The following is a 23,740-nucleotide window of genomic DNA, read 5'->3' on the forward strand; positions in this document are numbered from 1 at the left end:
TGGGGTGGGGGGTGACAGGGTGAGATGGGGTGAGGGGGGTGACATGTGGGATGACAGGGTGAGGGGGGGGTCAAAATGTACCTTTTTCCCTGGTGGTCCGGTGGGGTCAATCTGTCCCTGGTGGTCCAGTGTCCTGGATGGCTCCCTGGTGGTCCAGTGGGCTTTCCGGTCTGCAGCTCCGCCGGATGCAGAGCTGCAGACCACATGGGGAAAGTCTCGTGATCTCCATTCAGAGCGTTGCCGTGGTAACCCGCGGCAACGTTCTGATTGGCTGGAGATCGCGAGACCTCAGTCTGCAGCTCACACGCGGCGGAGCTGCAGACTGAGGCAGGCTCTCTCCCCAGGCGGCCTGACAGGAGGGGCCTCGCACCCGGCGGCACCATGAGCAAGCCGCCGGGCACCCTCCTGTGTCGGGTCCTCGGTCATAGACCGAGAACCCGACATGTCAGTCTGCCCTCAGGCGATTTAGGCGGCCGCGAGGCCCCTGACTGTGCGAGGCCTTAGGCGGCCACCTAAATCGCCTAATTAGAGAGCCGCCTCTGATTGTACTATCCCTCCCAGTGGCGTGGGCTGAGGACACTGACATATGCCCCATCATGACTGCTCGCTGGACTCCAGTGGTTTCGCACATAAATTGTATATCTACCATGAAACCTAATGTTCCATAGTGGCCTGTTGGCACAGTCTTGCCTATTGACACTGCAGCAAACATTTGTGTAATACGATTGACAAACCTGCTACTACATGTATATTCATATTTTCAAAGCTCAACAGGCCTAGCACCTGCCCCACACTCAAACACGAATGTCCAGCTCTTACACACATTAAAATCGTTATGCAAGCTACTATCAGGTTACTAATAATAGTTCCAACATGTTACATACCTGTTTCACTTACATGAACTCATTTTACTTACCTTATCTCACCATGACCGGTGTATCGTCGCCATATGGGCATCCGGAACCTTGGAAAAAAAAACACACCTAACCCCAATAAAACACAGACACTAGGTTATATGGGTAAAATTGTCAACAGCTTTATTAAATATATAAATAATAATAACTTAATATAGAAACTTTTTGGGTCATTGCCCTATGCCCTGCCCTTATTTCCGTATCCTTCCGTTAGGTATAACAGGCAATGACCCCCTTAATAAATAACATATATATATATAACATTGAACCAACATAACATCACTTAAAGTGCCAACCATTATTATAATTTAACCATGGTTGCGGTATACCCGGATACCAACAGGACTCGAAACCTACCAACATACCAATAACCATTAATATAACCTTCCTACTGGGAGCCTATTTCCTCTCCTAGAGCTTTTCCACTAAGCTGTGCTTTTGTTCCATGGAGCTACAGTGTTATGGTACTTTTTGAAAGTAAACCAAAATGTTCAAATGTCTATCTGTTCCTGTCCAAATTAATAAAATTAAATTGCGTATATACGCTGAAGTAATTAAGTCTGACACACAAGGTTCAGGTTAAAATAACTTCGAGAAAGTTTATTGGCAAGTGAAGTAAAAGCGGGCGCGCAGGCCCTTTTAAGAGGCATTTTGCGTCATCATTGATTATTAGAATATCAGCAAATAAACATCATCAATTGGATTAATTGTTAAGTGTCGGGGTTAGTGTCTTACCTATTGGTTCAAAGAATTAAGAGGTTAGTCTCGTGCCCACCCACCAGAGGTGGGATTATTCTGGACACGGGTGGGGACAAGGGGGTCCTAAGCGTCATTTTACACGGTCAATGATATCAGGCTTCATGTCCAGGTGCAAGGTCTCTTATGAATAGAACATTTCATTACTACTGTGTTCTGTGGCCTTCAAACTATACTATCTTACAAGTTCTAAGGAGTAGCCAGCAAGTCTTAAGGAGTAGCCAGCACCTCCTGGTACTTGTCCTTGCAGGAAAACACAGTCTTTGTCTACCGTACTACTTGGGTTGAGAAGTTCAGTCACGTAATGTAGCTTTAAAATGAACAAGTTAAGTCATGAGGACAAAATGGAGGATTGAAGAAGTCAGGTTAGGAGGACAAAATGGAGGATCATCACAGTATAAAGTTAAAATGGAGTTAGTACAATAATTCAATACAAGTACAATAAAGATTTTTAATAATCCCACATCAGTCCCCCCTATGAAATGTTAGATTCTAAGAGATAAAAACTTTATTATGTTAGTATCAGAAGACGTGTTAACCCAAAGGCACAGAAACCCCGTGGCCGCTAGCTAGGTGTTAATGCAAAGTGCAAGTCTGTCCCTAGAGCTGACCCTAATAGGCTAACTCATCCATCAGTATGGCTCTCGAACACTTCACACCCATGGGTGTCCCATGGCAGCTAACCCACCACTTCTCCACACGGGGCCTTTACCATTCACTGACAGATGCTGTCCCTAAGCTAGTCCCTTCCTAGAATTCCTGCACTTTATCAACAAAAGGGATTGTTTGCAGCGGCAGACAGGGTGAGTTGACGTCTTGGAAATCTTGGTCATCAACTTCGAGATGGGTGAAAGTGGGTGCCGCTTGGTCAACAGTCTTCATGAGGGATTTTCTCAGACATGGGAGGATACAACAAAAGAGAAGAGCAAAAATAAAAAGGAAAATTAGTATAGCCATACCAATCTGCATTAAAGCCTTTTGCCATCCTGTCATCCAACCAAACCATCTTTCCCAGGGATCTTTTATCCCAGAATTCCTTTTTAACTCTTCAGACAGGTCATTTATTTTTTCTATGGCTAATGTAACTTTACCATTAGGGCCTGTGTTTTCTGGGATGTAGGTACAACATGTCATGGTGTCGGGCAAAATTTTACAAACCCCTCCTTTTTCGGCTAAGATCATATCTAGGGCCATTCTATTCTGGAAAGCCATTTGGGATGTGGCCTGCAGCTGTTCGGCCAACCCCTGGAGGGCGTCTCTGGTATAATTAACAAAACGCTGTTGATTATAATAAATGTAATTTATCCAATTTAAATTCTTGTTTGCGGTAACTATGGTAAAAATTGATTCAAATCCTGCGGCAACTTCATCCCTTGCTTTAAACTCATTGGGCACCCCCCTAGGCACTCCAATGGCATCAATATACACATGAGGATCAAAACTTTCTTTCACTGGGGCGTCACGTTTAACCTTAGTGTGTTTGGACCCATGGGTGACGAGGTGTGTGTCAGAGATGATATGTATAGGCATAATAGCTTTAGCTAGAGTACACTCCCCCCACCACTGCTTGTCCATTCTGGATCTTAGCTGTAAATCCCCACACAACCAGTAAATATCCCCTAATGACCTGGTGTGAAACTGCAACAAGTCCATAGAGACATTTCTGTAGGTAGCGCAATACCCTTTAGAGAAGTTACCCAAGAATTTACCTATTCCATCATAATTAGCATAACAAGTGTAGTTACCTTTATACACGGTAATACCATCTGGGGGTTTGACATCCTGGGTTAGGAGAGGATACTCTTTTGTCCATGCAATACATATGGACCTGTTAAAATTATGGTGATAGGCAAAAAGGCTTAAAACACATTCTTCTATATCTACTGGCAGGATTAAAGGCACAGTACCCAGGTGAGGCCGGGCACCGCCACACACATAACATGCAGTTCTATTATGCTTATTAGCATTATATTTCATCCATTCTAACCATAGATTTACATCATTAAAACCTGTTTCAGCGGCCATGGTATCTTCAAAGGTGGGGTTAGCCATGGCCATCATGTCTTGAAAGGTCTGGATATGAGGTTTTAATGGGTTAGGGACCATATGGGTGGCCCCTTGCCACTCAGAAGAGTTGCACATATCTTTGAGGTAGAAATGCCCTAATTTTTGGTAGGAACCCTTTTTCCAATACATTCCCATCACATACTGGTCTGCATCTGTTGGGCTTGGATGCTCAATGTTAAGGATTAATTTCATTGGTGTACTCCCCCCAGGCTTTCTCAAAGTCATTCTCTGGAGAAGAGATCTACCATGATCATCTACTTTAGCTACGGCACTCTTTGGTTTGTAACCCCAGGCAGGCCCGGCATTCCATCCCGCCGCCCCCCAATGGTCACAATTGTGCCCCCAATGCTTGTCAACTACACAAACATATGGGTCTTTCGAATGAGGGATATCTCTATAGATGCTCTGGATTTGTGGTGTGGGAAATGGGCATTCTACAATATCACAGTAATCAAAGGTATAAGTAGCCACCTGGGTGCACGATGAATTATACCAGAAGGTGTACCCACTAATATCTTTGGTAATGGCTACTTGCTGGGCCTTTATAAGGCTAATTAGGGAGAAGGTGTACCAGAGATACATGTTTGTGCGGTATTCGCTTCCTCTGGGGCAGGAGATTTCTTGCAGTGGGAAGCGTGGATCCAATTTGGCCTACCGGCCAGTTTGTCAGAGGTTGCGGTAATCAGAAGAACTTGGAATGGACCGTCAAATCTTGGTTCCAGGGTATTTTTCCGCACAAACTTCTTGACCAGGACCCAATCTCCGGGAAGCAGGTTATGGGAACCTGTATCCAATTCGGGATCTGGAATTGAAGAGAAAACTTGGGCATGTATTTTGTTTAAAGCACTTGCAAGTTCAGTTACATAGTCTACTAAAACATCTGATTGGAGCTGCAACTGCTGCGGATAATAACAACCTAGTCTGGGTGCTGTCCCAAATAGAACTTCATATGGGGACAGTGAATGCTTCCCTCTAGGTGTGTGTCTAACACTAAATAAAGCTATTGGCAGGCTTTCTGGCCAGGGCATCTTTGTTTCTTGTGACATTTTTAACATTCTGGTTTTTAGAGTGCCATTCATGCGCTCCACTTTACCACTACTTTGTGGGTGGTAAGGGGTGTGGAAGGCTAGAGTCACCCCTAGAGCAGTCCAAATTTCTTTAGTCACTGTTGCTGTAAAGGCTGGACCTTGGTCACTTTCAATGACTTCTGGAAGTCCGAACCTACATACTATCTCGGTAAGTAGGCGTTTTGCGGTTGTTTTTGCAGTGATATTGGTCACTGGGTAGGCCTCTGGCCATCCTGAGAACATGTCCACTATGACTAGTGCATATTCATGGGGCCCACTCTTGGGCATTTGGATGTGGTCAATTTGAATTCGCTGGAAGGGGTACATGGGCTTTGCCAGGTGTTTTGCAGGCACCTTGACTGGTCTTCCTGGATTGCATTTTGCACAAATGACACAGGCCTTACAGAAGCTGCTGATCAATGTTGTAATTCCAGGTGCTTCATAATACTTCTGTATGAGGGCGGCCATCAGTTCTTTTGACAGGTGTGCAGGCCCATGTGCCCATTGGACAACTGCTGGATACAAATTTCTGGGAAGACAAAATTTGAAGTTGTTGTAATATATTCCGTCCTTCTGGACAGCTCCTTTCTTTTTCCATTTCTGGATTTCTTCAGGAGTGACTGCAGCTTGCTGTTCTCGCAAAATTCGTAAATCAGTAGGAAGAGTTTGCAGAGCAAAAATAGGAACTTCTTCTTCTTCTTGTCCGGACACTTCTTCGTCCACTTCCTGCAGATCCCTGGCCGCTAGCTTAGCAGCCTGATCAGCTAAATGGTTGCCCTTTGCTTCATCTGTATCCAATTTCCCATGGGCCTTGACTTTCAAAGCGGCCACTTCTTTAGGGAGTAGGAGGGCATCCATTAGCTCCTTGATTGCAGTGCTGTGTTTGACTGGTGTACCGGCGGTGGTAAGAAATCCTCTTGTCTTCCAAATTAGGCCGAAGTCATGTGCCACACCCAGAGCATATCTTGAATCTGTATAGATGTTGGCACGTTTTCCTTCGGAAATTTTGCATGCTGAAGTCAGAGCCTGTAATTCAGCTTCTTGCGCAGACATTGCTGGCGGTAAGGATGATGATTTGATAACTTCATCTGTTGTGGTTACGGCATATCCTGTACGATATTTTCCTTCTTCATCAGCATATCTTGAGCCGTCCACAAACAGGGTAAAATCCGGATCTGGTAATGGATTCTCATGCACAGTTGGTAAGTGCACTGTTTCCATTTTCATCTGTTCGAAACAGTCATGAGGTGTTTCTGGGTCATAATCATTCTTTATGACCAGATCTTGAAATTCCTGTTCCAGGAAATGGCGTGGCCATGCTTCTAGAAGGTCAGTTGTTGGGTATTTGGCAATACCATTTTCCTGTAGCTGTTCTTCATTCATGGTGGCCCATAGTTTTGCCATGGGCCCAAGATCATTCCATGACCTTGTCTTCAACTTGGTAACAGGAATATGTGGGATAGCGGTATCCCAATGACGGTAAAGGTAGTTGAGTTGTTGAGGTAGTTGGACCAAGACCATGCTATTGCCTTCAGAATCACAATAGAAGTCTTGTGCAGTGAGCTTTACATCGGTCCAGTGGTAAAGCTCATCTTCATAGCAAGGTTCGGGAGTAATGTCCGGCTTGTACCACATGGTGCAGAAGGCGTAATCCGGGCCTTCACAAAGAGGTGTCTCATCTTCATAAAATGACAAATGTGGATGCATGACTTTCTTGATACATCCACAGAGCAGGTAGATGTAGGTTTCATCTGTGATAAATCCATAATAGATACCCCCCTCAGGGAGTGGAAGAAGAGTGGACGGATTAAGCACTAGACATCTTTGGATGGAAATGTTGTCAGGCAAAAGAAGATGACACTGTAGGCGCAGGTGTCTGGCTGGAGACACGTGTTTGAGCTGGACTTGGTTGATAATAGCAGAAATGTCATGAGGGGCCAAAACAACCAGAGGGTGGCCAAGGACCAGGTCTGAGGTTCTTTCTATGAGTTCTCTCGCAGCAAAAACAGCCCTGAGACAGGAAGGAGTCCCTCTGGCTACAATGTCCAGTTGACATGAGAAATATCCAATAGGCCTCTGGCGGCCTCTTAAGTCATTAGTTTGGGTGAGAACTCCTGTTGCATGGCCTTGTCTTTCAGAGACATATAATTTGAAAGGTTTGGAGTAGTCAGGTAGGCCCAAGGCAGGAGCAGAAGCAATGGCACGTTTGAGAGCATTGAAATTGTCCAGAGCTTCATTGGTCAGACAGAATGGGTCAGACTTAAGAGCATCATAGAGAGGTTGCATAAGCAGAGAGGCTTCTGGGATCCATGCTCTGCAGTAGGAAATGAGGCCTAGGAAGGCATGAAGAGATTTTGAAGTCCTTGGAGGCGGAATGTCCAGCACAGCTCTCACCCGGTCCCGAGTAAGATGTCTGGTACCTTGAGATAGGCAATGCCCGAGGAAAATTACTGAAGGTTGGCAGAATTGTAGCTTGATGAGCGAAGCTTTGCATCCTTGTTCTGCCAAATAGCAAAGGAGACTAATTGAGCAATTTTCAGTAGTGGGTATATCAGCTCCACAGAGTAACAAATCATCCACATACTGAAGCAGAACAACTTCTGGGTGCTCGGCTTGCCATGGATCAAGGATGGTACCCATGGCCTTTGCAAATTGACTTGGAGAATTTTGTGCCCCTTGGGGCATGACAGTCCAGGTATACTGTTGCATCTCATGAGTGAAAGCAAACAGGTATTGACAGGAAGGGTCCAGTGGGACACTGAAAAAGGCATTGGCCAGGTCAATGACTGTGAAGAATTTTGCAGATGGTGGGACTCCAGAGAGCAGAGTATGGGGATTTGGTACAAGAGGGGTATCCAGGACGGTAGCTTCATTGACAGCACGGAGATCCTGGACCATCCTGTACTTCTCTGGCTCACCCTTTGGAGTTTTCTTTTTCACAGGAAATAATGGGGTGTTGCATTCAGATTTACATTTTACCAGGGCACCCTTCTCTAGGAGTGCCTTGATGTGGATAGAAATGGCAGCAGACTGCGCTGGTTTTAAGGGATATTGTGGTTTTCTTGGTAGCTTAGCTCCTGGAATGAGCTTTACCACCACAGGGGGAACATTTAGGTGACCTATGTCTTCCGGGCCTGAGGACCATAACTTGGCGGGCACCTGTGTTTTTAATTCCTCTGGGAAATTAGACCTTAATTCTGCTGCTACCTCACGGGGCTTTTCTAAGTGCAGCATCAGAGGCAAGGAGCACAGGGCTGAAGTGTCTGATACAGATAGAGGTGTAAACATTTCTACCTGCCCATCTGGGGTAAAAGTGATGGATGCTTGCAGGCGTGAGAGAACATCAGCACCTAACAGGTTAATTGGGCATGTGGAGGATACTACAAAGCGAGCGAGCAGGCTAGAACCAACTCGTAGTGGAGTTGTGAGAGGGCTATGTCTCGGCTGGCCATCCACTCCAACACAAGAGACATCGATATGTGACAGAAAAGATGGGTCTGGCAGGTCTTGTTCTCGCAGAACACTACGGGCTGCACCTGTGTCAACAAGGAATGTGGTAGGGTGGCCTTCAATGGGCAAAGTCACTGTGGCAAGTGGCCCCCCTTTATCCCCTGTAGACACTGCCATTACAGGGGTTACAGACACAGGCTTGCCAGCTTCCTAATCATCTGGTTCTTCAACAATTGGAACCTTTTTCTCGGTCTTGGGGCCTGGGGCAGGCTTGGAGAACTTTTTGGGTGCCCCTGGTTCCCTTTTAGGTTCCGGACAGTCACTTCTGTAGTGTCCTTGAGCCCCACAATTAAAACAAATTACATCCTCTAACTTGACTCCCTTGGTGCCAGAGGTGATGGGGGTAGCGCGGGCCACCATGAGGGGAGCTGGATTGGGTCTCCTTGGGGTCTGAACAGATTCCAAACCTCTAGCAACTAAAAGCAGGGTATCCAAGGGAACAACCTTATATTCAGGGCGTGCAGCAATGATTCCCTTACGAATAGAGTCTTTAACACCTTGGACAAACGCACCTGACAGCATTTGTGAATGAATTTTGTCAGTAAGATCAAATCCTAAATCTGTGAACATTTGATACAGTCTTGCATGGAACCTTTCTACTGATTCTCCTTTATCTTGAATAACATCAGTGAGGCCAGCAGCCTGATCTGCAAGTTTGTCTTTAGCCCATTCTCTTAATTGGGTGCAAAAGGTTACCCCGGAGGGGTAATCAACATCACTGGAAAGCAGATCTGTACTGAGGTGACGGGCCATACTCGGCCAGTATGCATCCCCTGCTTTAATAGCACAAATGCTCAGCAAATCACGCCATGCGGCGGAATAGGTCTTTTGGATTTGAACTATCCCTCGGTAAAAAGGCATAGGCTGTTTTTCTGGGTCAGGGAGCGATTTCATTAATGCGCTAGCTTGAGTGGGGTTAAAGGCAACATATTTAGGAGGGGTCCGTTCTCCCCGGCCCTTGTGTCCAAAGGGATCATCGATGGAACGATGAGTTGAGGCTCCTGCAGCGGCTCCTGCAGCCTCCGACGAGTCCTGGGATGAACTATCCTCATCTCTCTCATCTAATTCTATGATCTGAGCTTTCTTTCGTGCAGGGCCCGGGTAAGGTGACAGGACCGGAGGATGAGCGGGGGTCCCAGATGCGGGGGTGGCTAGCGAGTCATAACCTGGGGATAGGTAGTCACCGGGAATTACCGGCATCAGGGCTGTGCTGGGGGCCGCCATATTGGTGGCCGGAAAAGGTACTGTATTAGGGTTAAGGGAAGAAGTGGCGGCCATGTTGGATGTGGGCACATCCGGAGCAGACTGTGTCGGACTGGGCATGACCGGAACCTGGGGAGTGGCTTGGGGAAGGGGTAGTGGATATCCGGGATAGGGCAGGGCCATGGGATACGGGAAGGGGTAGGGCCAGGCTGGGGAGGGGAAGGAGGTGGGGTATTGGACTGGGGTGGAGATGGGCGGGGACGGAGAGGGATTGGTAGGGGTGGGTGTAGAGGGAGGAGCCGGGGCGAGGGTGGAAGAGGTGGTTAGCTGGGCGGATGAGGAGGGGAGGGGATCATGGACGGAGGGGGAGCGTAGGGAAGGAATGGCAGATGAAATGTTAGGGGAAGGTACAGTAGATAGCGTAGGGATGGATGAGGATGATGGGAATGTTAGAGACGGGGAAGGGGAAAAGAAAGATCCATCAGAATTCAGGACCGGGCAGACAGGGGAGGTGATGGGAAGGGTATTGGGAGGATTGGGAGTGGGGAACATAGTCAGCTGACTATCACTTATAGCTGATTGAACCTTGGGGATAAATATCCCCTGGGCGCCATTTTGGGGCGCTGGCTGAGGGTAAACCCCAGTAACACAATTATTATGATACACAAACAATTTCACACCTTTGTGATTTATTTCTTCCTCAACCCAACCTTCTAGCTGAATAGCCTTCGCTACTCTGTACCATGCTTCAGCAGTCTTTAATAAACCATTATCTGTAAGCTTGCCTTTCATTTCTGCCAGTAACTTACGCCAACTTTCTGGTTGCAATCTTCCACCCGTTGGTACAGTAATTTTACATACTTTTGCAATCTTTACAACACCTTTAACCATCTCCTCACCCTCTCTGTTTTCTACCAAATCACATGCTAACCAGCCCTTACTGGGCTTACCTAAATCCTGCCCCATAATCCCTCTACCCCTATACCAGCGTCCTAGATATAGAGAGAGAGAGAGAAAACTGAACAAGAACGTCTACAATGCTCGACTGCCACCCGAGAACCGTGGGACTTTCTCTGGTGCGTCTTCCCAAAACGTAGACTAGTCACTGAATCCGCCTACCCGGGGTGGTAGACACGGATTGGAGCGAGGTGAGAAGTGTGTGACCAATCACTTCTCTTTAAAGAGGAATGGGAGTGGATAGTATAATAATATAGGAAGTATAGAAAAGATGAAAGGCAAGGAAAATCCTTAGAGACAGACACAGGAGTTCATAAGACTCCTAATTAGACAAACAAGACAACAATACAATTGAAATACAGTGCATGCATCACAGTTCAAATGAAATCAACAATAATCCCTTTCCCTTTACATGTGCCTACTCCAAAGTCACCTCCCTCAACCTCGTAGTGTCCCCGTTCGGAGAATGACTTCCTCAAGTCTCACTACCACATTTAAATAATCAGTGGACCTTCAACTCAACTAGAGCCGAAGGGTCCGGGTCAGGACGTCCCCAACTCAACTAGAGCTGGATGGTCCGGGTCTGGACGTCCCCAACTCAACTAGAGCTGGATGGTCCGGGTCAGGACGTCCCCAACTCAACTAGAGCTGGATGGTCCGGGTCAGGACGTCCCCAACTCAACTAGAGCTGGATGGTCCGGGTCAGGACGTCCCCAACTCAACTAGAGCTGGATGGTCCGGGTCAGGACGTCCCCAACTCAACTAGAGCTGGATGGTCCGGGTCAGGACGTCCCCAACTCAACTAGAGCTGGATGGTCCGGGTCAGGACGTCCCCAACTCAACTAGAGCTGGATGGTCCGGGTCAGGACGTCCCCAACTCAACTAGAGCTGGATGGTCCGAAAGCGCACAGTGAAGCTAGCTAGGCTATCAAAGTGACACAAAATTGGATCACAGGAAACTATGATTCTACACAGATCCCACAGTTCCACAAACTTCTTTTTCCATACAGCCACAGCCACGAGGCTCCTAAAAGAAGTAAACAGGCAACAGAAGACCCCCAGGAACACATCCACAGGTCAATCCCCCTTTATCCCAAAAGGGGTAAAATACAAACAGACAGATATACTGAAGACCCAGGCAAGTCCCCTCAGGTCCGCCCCCCTTTATCCCAAAATGGGGAAACAGGCAAACAATTCAGACACACCCAGGCAACAGATAGACTAAAATGCAGGTAAACAAGTGAGTAACGAGGCACCGGGCAAGATATTACCTGTCTTTGATGTCCTCCCGGGAAGCAGTCACAGACACGTGGACGGGTCAATCAAAGGGGCCGGAACATACCGGTGGCTCTGCAGAAGTCTCTACCGTGTACCTGGAGGTGATCAATCTCCTTTCCTTCCCCCCGGATTCCTCCGTCCACCCTTGTCTTCCTTAGGACGGCTCACCGGCCGGACATAGCCCGATGCCCCACGTTGGGCGCCAAGTTGTTATGGTACTTTTTGAAAGTAAACCAAAATGTTCAAATGTCTATCTGTTCCTGTCCAAATTAATAAAATTAAATTGCGTATATACGCTGAAGTAATTAAGTCTGACACACAAGGTTCAGGTTAAAATAACTTCGAGAAAGTTTATTGGCAAGTGAAGTAAAAGCGGGCGCGCAGGCCCTTTTAAGAGGCATTTTGCGTCATCATTGATTATTAGAATATCAGCAAATAAACATCATCAATTGGATTAATTGTTAAGTGTCGGGGTTAGTGTCTTACCTATTGGTTCAAAGAATTAAGAGGTTAGTCTCGTGCCCACCCACCAGAGGTGGGATTATTCTGGACACGGGTGGGGACAAGGGGGTCCTAAGCGTCATTTTACACGGTCAATGATATCAGGCTTCATGTCCAGGTGCAAGGTCTCTTATGAATAGAACATTTCATTACTACTGTGTTCTGTGGCCTTCAAACTATACTATCTTACAAGTTCTAAGGAGTAGCCAGCAAGTCTTAAGGAGTAGCCAGCACCTCCTGGTACTTGTCCTTGCAGGAAAACACAGTCTTTGTCTACCGTACTAATTGGGTTGAGAAGTTCAGTCACGTAATGTAGCTTTAAAATGAACAAGTTAAGTCATGAGGACAAAATGGAGGATTGAAGAAGTCAGGTTAGGAGGACAAAATGGAGGATCATCACAGTATAAAGTTAAAATGGAGTTAGTACAATAATTCAATACAAGTACAATAAAGATTTTTAATAATCCCACATCAACAGTACACCATACACATGTCTCACTGTTATTACTAACTAAGTTACCCAACCTGAGACATCACACACAAATTACATATGTTCTTATGAAATAAAAATGTGCAAATTTCCCATGCCACTGTTTAACCACTATGCCTACGTCTATGTATAAATGTACACTGTTGTGGCGTTTGATATTACCTTGTACTCACCGGCACAACAAAAAAAAAAAAAATATTAAAAAAAAATAAAAATTCAGAGTCTACCGGCTCCGTTGTAGATTTTCAAGCACGTATGGATCTATTAGGATTTGCATATGAAGAATGCCGCACCTATAAGATGTTGCTCATGTTGAAATGACAGAATAATGTGGCAAACGCACCGCATATCACCATGGTTTTCTAAAATGTGACTCTATCTCTAAATTTTATCTATATTGATCACTGAATAGATGACATTCCAACAAAGACAAAGTTTCTATTTGTTTTTGTTTTTTAAACCGCAAAAGTGACAGCACCATTTTAACTTACAGGTATTTGGGTCATTCCTGACTTATTAGTGAATTTTGACTGAACTTGTAGATGGAGTTCATCATGACCTTTGCTATAGCATGCCCACAGTCAGATAGATCTCAGCGTACCGTGCCCCCTTAGTTACCGCTCTATTCCTTTGATGACAAAAAAGGAAATCTAAAATGCACGGATTAGTATGAAACAATGCTCCAGCTGGGGGGATTACTCTTCAGCACAAATTGAGCACGAAGTATCCAGACCTGTTCTCATGTGTTATTGTTCTCTATATTCTTTGGAAATTGCTAAAAGGCAGATCGATTGAGGGGGAGAAAATATTTTGGGTTCTGAAATATGTGGGGGCGCAGCTGCAAAGAGGATGCTGAACTTTTCCGTTGCTTCTTTGAGGGTGATTTGTGGGGGGTCATGATGTTGTTCAGAGAGTCTCTTGAAATTGTGAATCATGTAATAGTCAGAGAAGGACAGGAGATGAGATGGAACTGCCAGAACAATGGTATGTCTATATATGATATTTATATATATGATATATGTTTATACGGTATAATATATATTAATAGTATGTCCAATCATGATATGTATATATAAATATAGTATGTGTAATTATATGTGTGTATATATATATAAATATATACACACACACACACACACACATATATATAATTACATTATAAATATATATGGTATGTGATTATAGGATATTTGATATTTTTATGTATCTACACTGTATATATTATATTGGCTATGCGTATATTTGCCTTTTCGTATAGTGTAGGGGTGTTGCTGATAACTAGACTGAATGACAATTACATAAACACAAACAATGTGAACCGATAATAACGAACTTATTATATAAAACCAATGTGAACCTATACTCCACATACTGATAACATTTGTGAGTGATTGTCACTGTCTTAATGGAAAAACAATAAGAAAACAAATAATTGTTTTAATATCTGACCTATAATTAGTCATACCTGAGGAAGTAGCCGAATCATGTTGCTGAATGTTTACTAACTAACAAGGACACTACATGTTGGTTACCAATCAGATAAGAACCCTTCGGCCCATCTAGTCTGCCCAGTTTTCTAAATTCTTTCATATAGTTAGGATAGCCTTATGCCTATCCCACGCATGCTTAAACTCCTTTACTGTGTTAACCTCTACCACTTCAGCTGGAAGGCTATTCCATGCATCCAGTACCCTCTTAGTAAAGTAATACTTCCTGATATTATTTTAAAACCTTTGACTATTTAATTTAAGACTATGTCCTCTTGTTGTGGTATGTCCTCTTGTTGTCCTCAAAGATTGCAGTTTATTGATAAGCCTTCTATGTGCAACAGTGTCAAAAGCCTTACTGAAATCTAGGTGAGCAATGTCTACTGTACCATCCTGATCTATTATTTTAGTTACCCAATCAAAAAAATCAATAAGATTAGTTTGGCATGATCTCCCTGAAGTAAACCCATGTTGTCTCTGATCTTGAAATCCATGTGTTTTTAGATGTTCAACAATCCTATCCTTTAACATGGTTTCCATTACTTTCCCAACTACTGAAGTAAGGCTTACTGGCCTATAGTTGCCCGACTCCTTCCTACTACCTTTCTTGTGAGTGGGCACAACATTTGCTAATTTCCAATCTTCTGGGACTACTCCTGTTAACAATGATTGGTTAAATAAATCAGTTAACGGTTATGCTAGTACAAATTATTTTAATAACTTTGGGTGTATATCCCATCAGGCCCCATCAACATATTTGTCTTTACGTTAGACAGCTGAAATAGAACATCTTCCTGTGTAAACTCCCATGTAACAAATTACGTAGTCCCTTTCCTTCATTTAATTTTTACTCTCACAATGTCGAGCTTGACATGTCGATATTACAAGGTTATCACAAAAAATAAAAACCACAACTTACATCCCAGGGTGAAAGCTACAGATACAAAAGTGCATGATGATAATGGTAACAAGCGTCTCATTAAGCTTTATTGTTCCATAGGGACAGTGCACAGAGTATGTTTCTTCAGGGTACTTCTAAAATAAATTTCTGGTGTTCTGCAAATGCATATTTTATATTATATGTGTTTTGCTTTTATTTTGTAGTTCCAGTGGTTATTTGTGCTTTAATTGGTATATATGTATTCTACTGCACCGAGTCTTTCATTCTATAGCTCTAAAGTAATATTTTAAATTTTTTATCCTTAAATTTCTATTTGTGCTGCTTTTACAGCAATACAAATGCCATGTTAATTTTATAAAGTACAAAAATAGCTTGCTAAGCCTGATCACAGACACACTTGTCAATTGATCTACCTAATTACTCCAAATGTGACGCTTCAGTTCAATTGTATTGACACAGACAGCTATTTGGACATTACATATTGTTACATGGTAACATAGGCTGAAAAGAGACTTGCGTCCATCAAGTTCAGTCTTTCTCACATCTGTTTTTGCTGTTGATCCAAAAGAAGGCAAAAAAAGAAGTTTTGAAGCACTTTCAATTTTACAACAAACTAGGGGAAAAAAATCCTTCTTGACCCCAGAATAGCAGTGAGAACTCTCCTTCAATCAGAAAGCTGTTACCCCACATATTAAAAATGACATTCCTGAATATTATGTTTTTGAAAAAAAAAAAGTTGAACAAGTTCTTTAATTTGACAGTAAATTTTACGAGCAGCTGTTTTTTCTGCCAGTCTGATACGGTTCTAATTAACTGACAAGTGTTTTGGCCATTTGTAAATATATATATCTCTGTTTAATGTGACAGCACATCTGTGTATTTTTTCTGCACAGGCATTATTCGGGATCTACATCATATCTTCTGCCTATTGACATTGCACTGTTTGTACACAGTACATACATATAGTTATACATGTATATTTATAATGTCGCTGCCAAGGAATTCAAGGCTGGGAATGATGCCGATAATATAATCACAAGCTTTGTGTTGTCTGCATGTGACCTGTGGTTCTTTGTCAAACTTATCGCCCCCATGTCTCACACACATACCCATAACTATAAATACTCAGCAGGTAACAGTCTGTAGGGTCTGTTTGTGGGTGCCAGTATATGCAGATGTGGCTCTGAGATGGACTGTATAAGAAGCAGAGTTCTGAGAAAACTTAAAATCCTACAAGAATGCACAGACGTGGCTTCACGAAACAACATGGGCCCTGAGGAAATATTTCTTGCTGCCTTGGAGACAGGGGACTTAAACCTCGTTCAGCTCCTGGGAGCTAGACATGCAGACTGTGTGCTTGAGATCAAAGGAAGAGAAATGGGTTATCAGCCTCAGACCCCAGCAAGGTTTGGCCTCCCAGGTACTGTGCAAAGGCACATGAGAAAGCACATGCCATTATTTAATAGAACTATTCTCTTGTTACAAAACACAATATAGTTTCTGATATTATAGAGCCACAGGTACACTGCTAGGGCTGTATTTGTGGGAGCCATAGATCTAATGAAATAGTGCAGAATATTTTCATCTAATCCTTCTCACTCAACCAATCGCTTGTTTAAACATATTGTAATAAAATTTACAGCATAAGTAATTTTGTCAGTAACCTGACCGTACAGAGGAAATGTGGCGAGAACTTATAAAAGACCCACACATGAAGTTGATACAAAGAATGTCCCTTAGGGGCAAACGGAGATTCTTTGTATCAACTTCATGTGTGGGTCTTTTATAAGTTCTCGCCACATTTCCTCTGAATCTCCCACTGCTCTGCCGTGTACATCGAGCTGGCGTTTGGGGCTAGTCCACTATTCTTTATTTCACTAGCAGGTTTATTATACTCTGTTTTTCGCCAGCCATTTAAGGCTTTGCAGTTTACTTGCAACATGAAAATGTATTCCATGTATTCATCATATTGCAACACCATTGGCTGCAATTCTTGACTAACCAGAGGTACACTGAAAACTTTTGAACAGGTCCTCTGAGCTATCTTAATCTATGTTTAATCATATTTAGAGATTAATTGTGTTCCATTTATTTTCAGATAGAGGTATTTTTTCCAGTTTCACTCTATTGCCATTTGTTTGATAAACTTAAAAATTGTAAGGGGTTAACGGAGATTCTTTGTATCAGCTTCACGTGTGGTCTTTTTTATAAGTTATCGCCACATTTTTTCCTCTGAATCTCCCACTGCTCTCCTATGTACATCGAGCTGGCGTTTGGGGCTAGTCCCCTGTTCTCATTTTATTAGCAGGTTTATCACACTCTGCTTTTCGCCAGCCATTTAAGGCTTTGCAGTTCACGAGTAACATTACAATGCATTCCATGTATTCATCATATTGCAACACCATTGGCTGCAATTTTTGACTAACTATGTAATTTCTAAACTTTTGGCTTTAGTTTTAGCGTTATTTGTATTTGGGACTACGTACATTCCTATATCTCTACCTAATCATATCTATTCACTGATTGCATGTACACTCAGTAATGTATTCAATTTTAAATTCTAAGTGTTAAAGGGGAACAATCACTTCCTAACGGTTTTAATATTATGTTTTCTAATCCCCTGTAATTAACAAAAATGTGTTTTCAAGGTCTGGAAAATGAAAGCTACATCACTATATTTAGATCTATCTTGGCTCCTAGGCAATCATTGCTATTAGCTCTGCCTTTGTCCATCACTAAACAGTAAGTGGAGGAGTGGAATATTTGTCCTGAATGTGATGGACTAAACTGGATGCAAATCCGTGTGAAAACATTTAATAAAAAAAAAAAACTAAAAAAAAAAGAAATATATATCTTTTTCACTTACCTGAATCCAGGTGGCTTTGTCTCCACCTCCTCTGATGTCGGCAATGGGGAAGAAGGTAACGCGCATACGCGACAAGCCCCGCGCATATTAGACTTTCCTTTAGGAAAACATTGAATCAAATGGAAAAAAATGATTAATAGTGCAGACACCTCCTTTAATATAATGTAATAATTACGTTCTTCCTTTCCCCAATGTAATCTGAAATTAAGTGAACTTGATAAACTGTTGTTAAATATGAAATGCGTGGATTACCAAGATCTGTCCTGTGGGAGAGAGCTTTTCACTATATGTCCAATGTAATTTCCATTAGAAGATTATCGCTTAATAAATATTTTTCGAGGGAATAGTTAGTGAACAGAATCTTTGTGCACACTGTTTGCTATTGTTTCTTTGAACTAGAAAAGCTACAAATTCTGGGGAAATTGTGTGAAGTGTTCTTGCCTCCACCAGTAGTCTACAACTGGAGTGGGTGGAGTAACTGGGTGGAGTGACTTGAGTAACTGTGGAAAGGTTGGAGTGGCTGGAGTAACTGTGGAAAGGTTGGACTGGGCAGAGTAACTTTATGAAACATTGATTAGCTGTATTGTTGTAACATTGTATGTTACTGTTTTTTTGTTACAGGTATAACGAATTGACTAACATGGAAATATATTTATTAAATGTGATAGTGCTCACTTTTGTGTTATCAAAACTATAGGAATGACAGCAGTTTAGAGAATGTGTTTCATCTAGCAGCCTCTGTGTTCCGGAACACTCTGCTGGCTGCTCACACACCTGGGTTCCTATGGCAACTCACTCTACAGCAAGGGCAGAGAAGAGCGGTTAAAAACCAACTGCTCCAAATTGCTCACTTCACTGGCGGTTGCCATCTTCAAACGGTCGTAGTTTTAAAAACTCTAAATCCTACAGCGTAGAGCTTTATATTGTGAGCATCACAAGACCCAGACCTACATTTTGATGCATAGTATGTCTCTGAAATATAAAAAATGAAGGCACAAAACATTTAATTTAAAAAAAACAAAAAAAAAATATATATATATATATATATCTTTTTTACTTACCTGAAGCCGGCTTTGTCTGATGGAGTGGTGGCAGTTTAGAAATCATGTCCTGATTTTTCAGCTCCCACTCTAGTTTTTGTCAGCTCCCACTCTAGTTTTGAACATTCCGCCATTCATTCCTATGGGACCAATTTCGCCACAAAAATTATGATATTTCGTGAACCATTCGGCGAAACGTTTCACAAAGTAATAGCACACCGATCGGAAGCACGTTTCGGTATATTACTGTCTGTGTAGTGTAAAAACTATGGGAGGAGTTAGGGTGGTAAATTTGGCAATAGTAATAAGAATAACTAGAAATTTCTGGGGAAATTGTGTGAAGTGTTCTTGCCTCCACCAGTAGTCTACAACTGGAGTGGGCGGAGTAACTGTTATCATTTATATAGCACATTTAATTGCAACGTTGTTTCACACTTACATTAAAACATACATTTATAAAAACATTTGCAGGTGTACAAAAGGCCCTGTCTATGACATCACTTGCTGCTGCCGCCTGGCACAGGTCAGAGTATTTTGGCGGTAGCCATCTTCAAACGGTCGTATTTTAAAAACTATAAATCCTACAGCGAAGAGCTTTATATTGTGAGAATCACAAGACCCAGACCTACATTTTGATGCATAGTATGTCTCTGCAATATTAACAATGAAGGCACAGTCGCAGTTTAGAAATTGCCCTTCAAATCTGAGCTTTGCAGAGTGGAGTTTCAATGAATGTCAATGGACTGCGTGAGTTTCAAACAAATGGTCATATTGTGAAAACTATCAGGACTATGGCTTAGCTGTGGACATTTTTAGTGGCAGCAGGGATAGCTGAACGTTTTGCTATAAGATTTGTGTAGGTGGGCCTAAAAATGAGGGAGTGGTGGCAGTTTAGAAATTATGTCCTGATTTTTCAGCTTTTGCCAGCTCCCACTCTAGCTTTGCCATTCATTCCTATGGGACAAATTTCTCCACAAGAACGACGATATTCCGTGAACCATTCAGCGAAACGTTCCACAAAGTAATAGCACACCAATCGGGAACAATCTGCACGTTTTGGTATATTTTTGTCTATGTAGTGTAAAAACTGTGGGAGGAGTTAAGGTGGTAAATTTGGCTATAATAAGAATAATAATATATATGTGAGATAACATTAAGTGGTCTTGCTATGCAAGAACACTTAATAATATATATGTGAAATAATAGTAAGTGGTCTTGCTATACAAGAACACTTAAATATTGAATTGTTGCTTTCCTATTGGGATTTTGAGAACACTAGACCTCCTCACTGGACGTCCATTGCCATTCCACTTAGTCAAACTCCTTGCAAATGCAGAAAGTTTCTCTGAAAAGGGGACAGCGACAGTGTACCCACACCACTTCAATGAGATGAAGTGGACTAGGTGCCTATAGTGTCCTTTTAAAACACATTTAAAAGAAAATGGAACATCATGTAAAAAAATAAATCATGGGGATTTTCAACATTGTATTCAATAGTGTACTTTCCAGAAAAGTAATAATCCTTTTCTAACATTTTTAAAGGGCTTCTTCGTGCAACATGACCACTGGTTTGAAGCAGTCATGGTTCTTGGAGTCTGTTTGTGCAGTGTTTCAGTTTAAAGAGTTAAAACTCTTTGCTAGATATTAGATTTTATACAGGTTATAACCTGATAGAAATATTAGAATTATGACAACTTCATGATGACTAGTGAATGCATGTCAGAAAACAAAGTTTTGAAATTTTAATTTTTTTTTAACAATTCTTTTAGTTTCCTATCAGTATCCTCCATTTCCTTTACTACCGATTAAACTGTATTTTGCAGACTTACTTATGTAATTTTACCTTTTCTTAAATTCAGGTTTGTGGACTCTTGAATATGCACAAGAGCTCACCTCCCCATTGTGCATCACCAGCTCCAGAGGCTACACAGGGTGTGTTCGCTATCTCCTGCATCGTCGTGCCGATCCCAATGCAGCCCCAGGGGGGCGCTCTCCTTTGCATGAAGCCTGTGCTAGAGGGCATGTGGATTGCGTCCAACTCTTACTGCAATATGGAGCTAATCCCAACCAAATGAGCGATGACGGGCTGTGTCCCTTACACTACTGTGACACTAACAGCTCATTACGGTACAAAAAAAGGCACAATATATTTGAGTTGCAGACATTGTCTTAAAATGACACTCCAGGAAAAAAAGCAACCGTTATGTATTTTTCATTATTGGACTAAATATTTAACTATATTTAAATATTTAACTGCATATTTGCATGCTCAGTTTTATATAGTTATTTTGGGAAAAACATTATAAAAATTCAATGAACTTGCTAAATCCTGCACATTACCCTGCCTCCTATGACCCAACTCCTCCATTCTAAAATGCTTACTTCTTGCATAGATGCCAACTGTCACAAATGTACCCATGTTTTAGGATCCTGTCCCAGTAGAAATTAATTACTGGGACCTGACCTGCATCAACTACCGGTGGTACCGTTAGTGTGGCCAGCCTAGAACAAAGGATAGTGTCTAGAAATATGTTTCCTTTTTTTTCTGTGTGTGTGTGTCTGTTTCTCATTGTGTCTGCATGTGTGTCTGTATCTGTTTGTGTGTGCATCATTGTGTGTATCTGTGTGTGTGACTATGTGTGTCTCTTTGAGTGTATCAGTGTTGATGTATCTGTGTGGTTCTTGCCACAAAGTGTCCTGGGATATGTTTTCTAAATGTGGCAACTGTGCATACTTATTAGGTATAGCTAATGCATAGCGTTCTCTTTCTGCCACCACCCCTCCTTTACCTGCACTGCTTCTCCAATAACATAGTTGATCATATCATCAGGAGGCAATGCAAATTTTGTACAACAGCCTTTTTTTACAGATAATATTGGACTAATCTAAGATATTTCTGTTATAAAATTAGTGTATAAAGCAATCACACATGGGCATCAATCCAAATAGTCCCATTCAAGAAAAGAGAAATAAAAAGGAACGGATGGATCTTATAGAATCTGCCTCAGTAAACCTCATTAAAGATGGAAAAAGAGACATAAAATAACATCACAGTAAACAACACAAATTCATTGCTACCTAATGACATCTATTGAAAAAGTGATATCTACATGTTTCATACTGTAAGAGGAATAATTAATTCGCAAGATGAGTCCAGAAACAACATTTGTGCTAATTCGCTTTTCTGAACTAAATTTTGTAAATCAGTTGTCAACTCACAGCAACTCACTGTTTATTCAATAAATCTCATAGTAACTGCATACTTTTCTTTTACGAAGTGAAATAGTGTTTTATTTCTTTCTTTAAGTATATGTTGTTCGCTGTACTCTTAGGTGTGCTGAGCTACTTCTCCAACATGGAGCAATAGTAAACCAGACTACAGAAGATACAGGAGACACCCCACTTCATGTTGCTTGTCAGCTTGGCCTCCTAGACCATGCCAAGCTCTACCTTAGCCGTGGAGAAAATGTCAACTTAAAGAACCGGGAGGGGGCAACCCCACTAAGTGCAGCATGTAAAGGCAAAGGAGGAGATAAAGATGGCCGCTTGGAGATATGCTGTCTTCTCTTACAGAATGGAGCTGACCCAGAGACACAAGACCAGCAAGAGAGGAGACCTCTACACCATGCTTGTCGAGGGGCTGAGCACCAGCTGGTAGATCTGCTTCTTGCCACTAATGTCGATGTTAATGCAGCAGACTATAATGGGATCCTACCCCTGAGTTGTGCACTGCAGAGCGCTGACCTACAGCAAGACAAGAGACCCCAACTCATTGTACGTGCTCTGCTCAACCATGGAGCACGCTGCGTTTGTCCAGAGGCTTTTGGAAAGGTAACATCTCACTGTTTAAACTCTGTATGATTAATTTATACCGTAACTTCCTCAAGGGCCTGAAACCTTAATACAGATGGGAAATGGAGACCTTAATTAAATGTTCTTGTGATAAGCTGTGTTTAAGAAGATAGACATCATCCAGTATCCAACTGCTTATTTCCACTAATGTCACTTTGGGCATCATACCTCCAATTTCCACTGTGTCGAAGTTACCCTGTTCTCAATTTCTGTATTATATGATCCCAGGTGAGCTTTCCTGCACATTACTTTCCCTCAGTCCTGCCATGTGCTTTTCTGAATCACGCTCTATGACTTTTTTTTATATAGAACTGACCTATTTATCAATATATCTTTGCCTCATCTTTATCATTATCCCTTTGTGTTGTTTCCTCACTAGGACCTAGCAGCAAGAAGCCTTGTGTCCTCCGCACTCACATCAGCTGTAGTATCTCATATTCAAAAAGGCAGTGTTTCTATTGCATCCTAAACATCCACTAGAGGCACCTCCTGTTGCTGTCCTGCAATCTTTGCAGGACTGTTGTGGATCCTTACTGATGAGCTCAGCTGGAGGCCTGGGGAGAAGTGGCAGCCGTGGCAGGACCGATATAAATATAATTTCTTCTTTGAACTTTTTGTGGGGTGGACGGTAGAGGGGAGTGTGATAGTCTAAATAGGAAAACATTCAAAAGTTAGAAATATCTGTTTGTACTTTTTACATTAGTGCTCTCTTAAATACCATTGCACACAAAATGGGTTGTTATTTTTGTTATTATCTTTGACAGGGTTATTCACTAAATTCCAAATTGAACCGATTTTTAAGTCTAACTTGTGAAATTCTGTGCTTTGTCTATAGCTGAGTTAGATAATTT

General features: G+C 42.4%; 1 protein-coding gene across 2 annotated transcripts in view; it reads left to right on the forward strand.

Annotated features, from left to right (window-relative positions):
- ASB18 (ankyrin repeat and SOCS box containing 18) overlaps positions 1–23,740 on the forward strand; it is a 35,053-nt gene that overhangs the window by 7,081 nt on the left and 4,232 nt on the right. Inside the window, exons 1-3 of one of the 2 annotated variants that reach the window (XM_063430000.1) lie at positions 16,295–16,551; positions 20,897–21,164; positions 22,370–22,868. In XM_063430000.1, the coding sequence (XP_063286070.1) occupies positions 16,320–16,551; positions 20,897–21,164; positions 22,370–22,868 (999 nt within the window). In that variant the 5' untranslated portion in view covers positions 16,295–16,319. Of the gene's footprint in view, positions 1–16,294; positions 16,552–20,896; positions 21,165–22,369; positions 22,869–23,740 lie in introns of those variants that run through there. The other variant, XM_063430001.1, reaches the window with a different exon arrangement.

This window comes from Pelobates fuscus, chromosome 8 (assembly GCF_036172605.1).
Source record: "Pelobates fuscus isolate aPelFus1 chromosome 8, aPelFus1.pri, whole genome shotgun sequence".
NCBI classification, from domain to species: domain Eukaryota; kingdom Metazoa; phylum Chordata; class Amphibia; order Anura; family Pelobatidae; genus Pelobates; species Pelobates fuscus.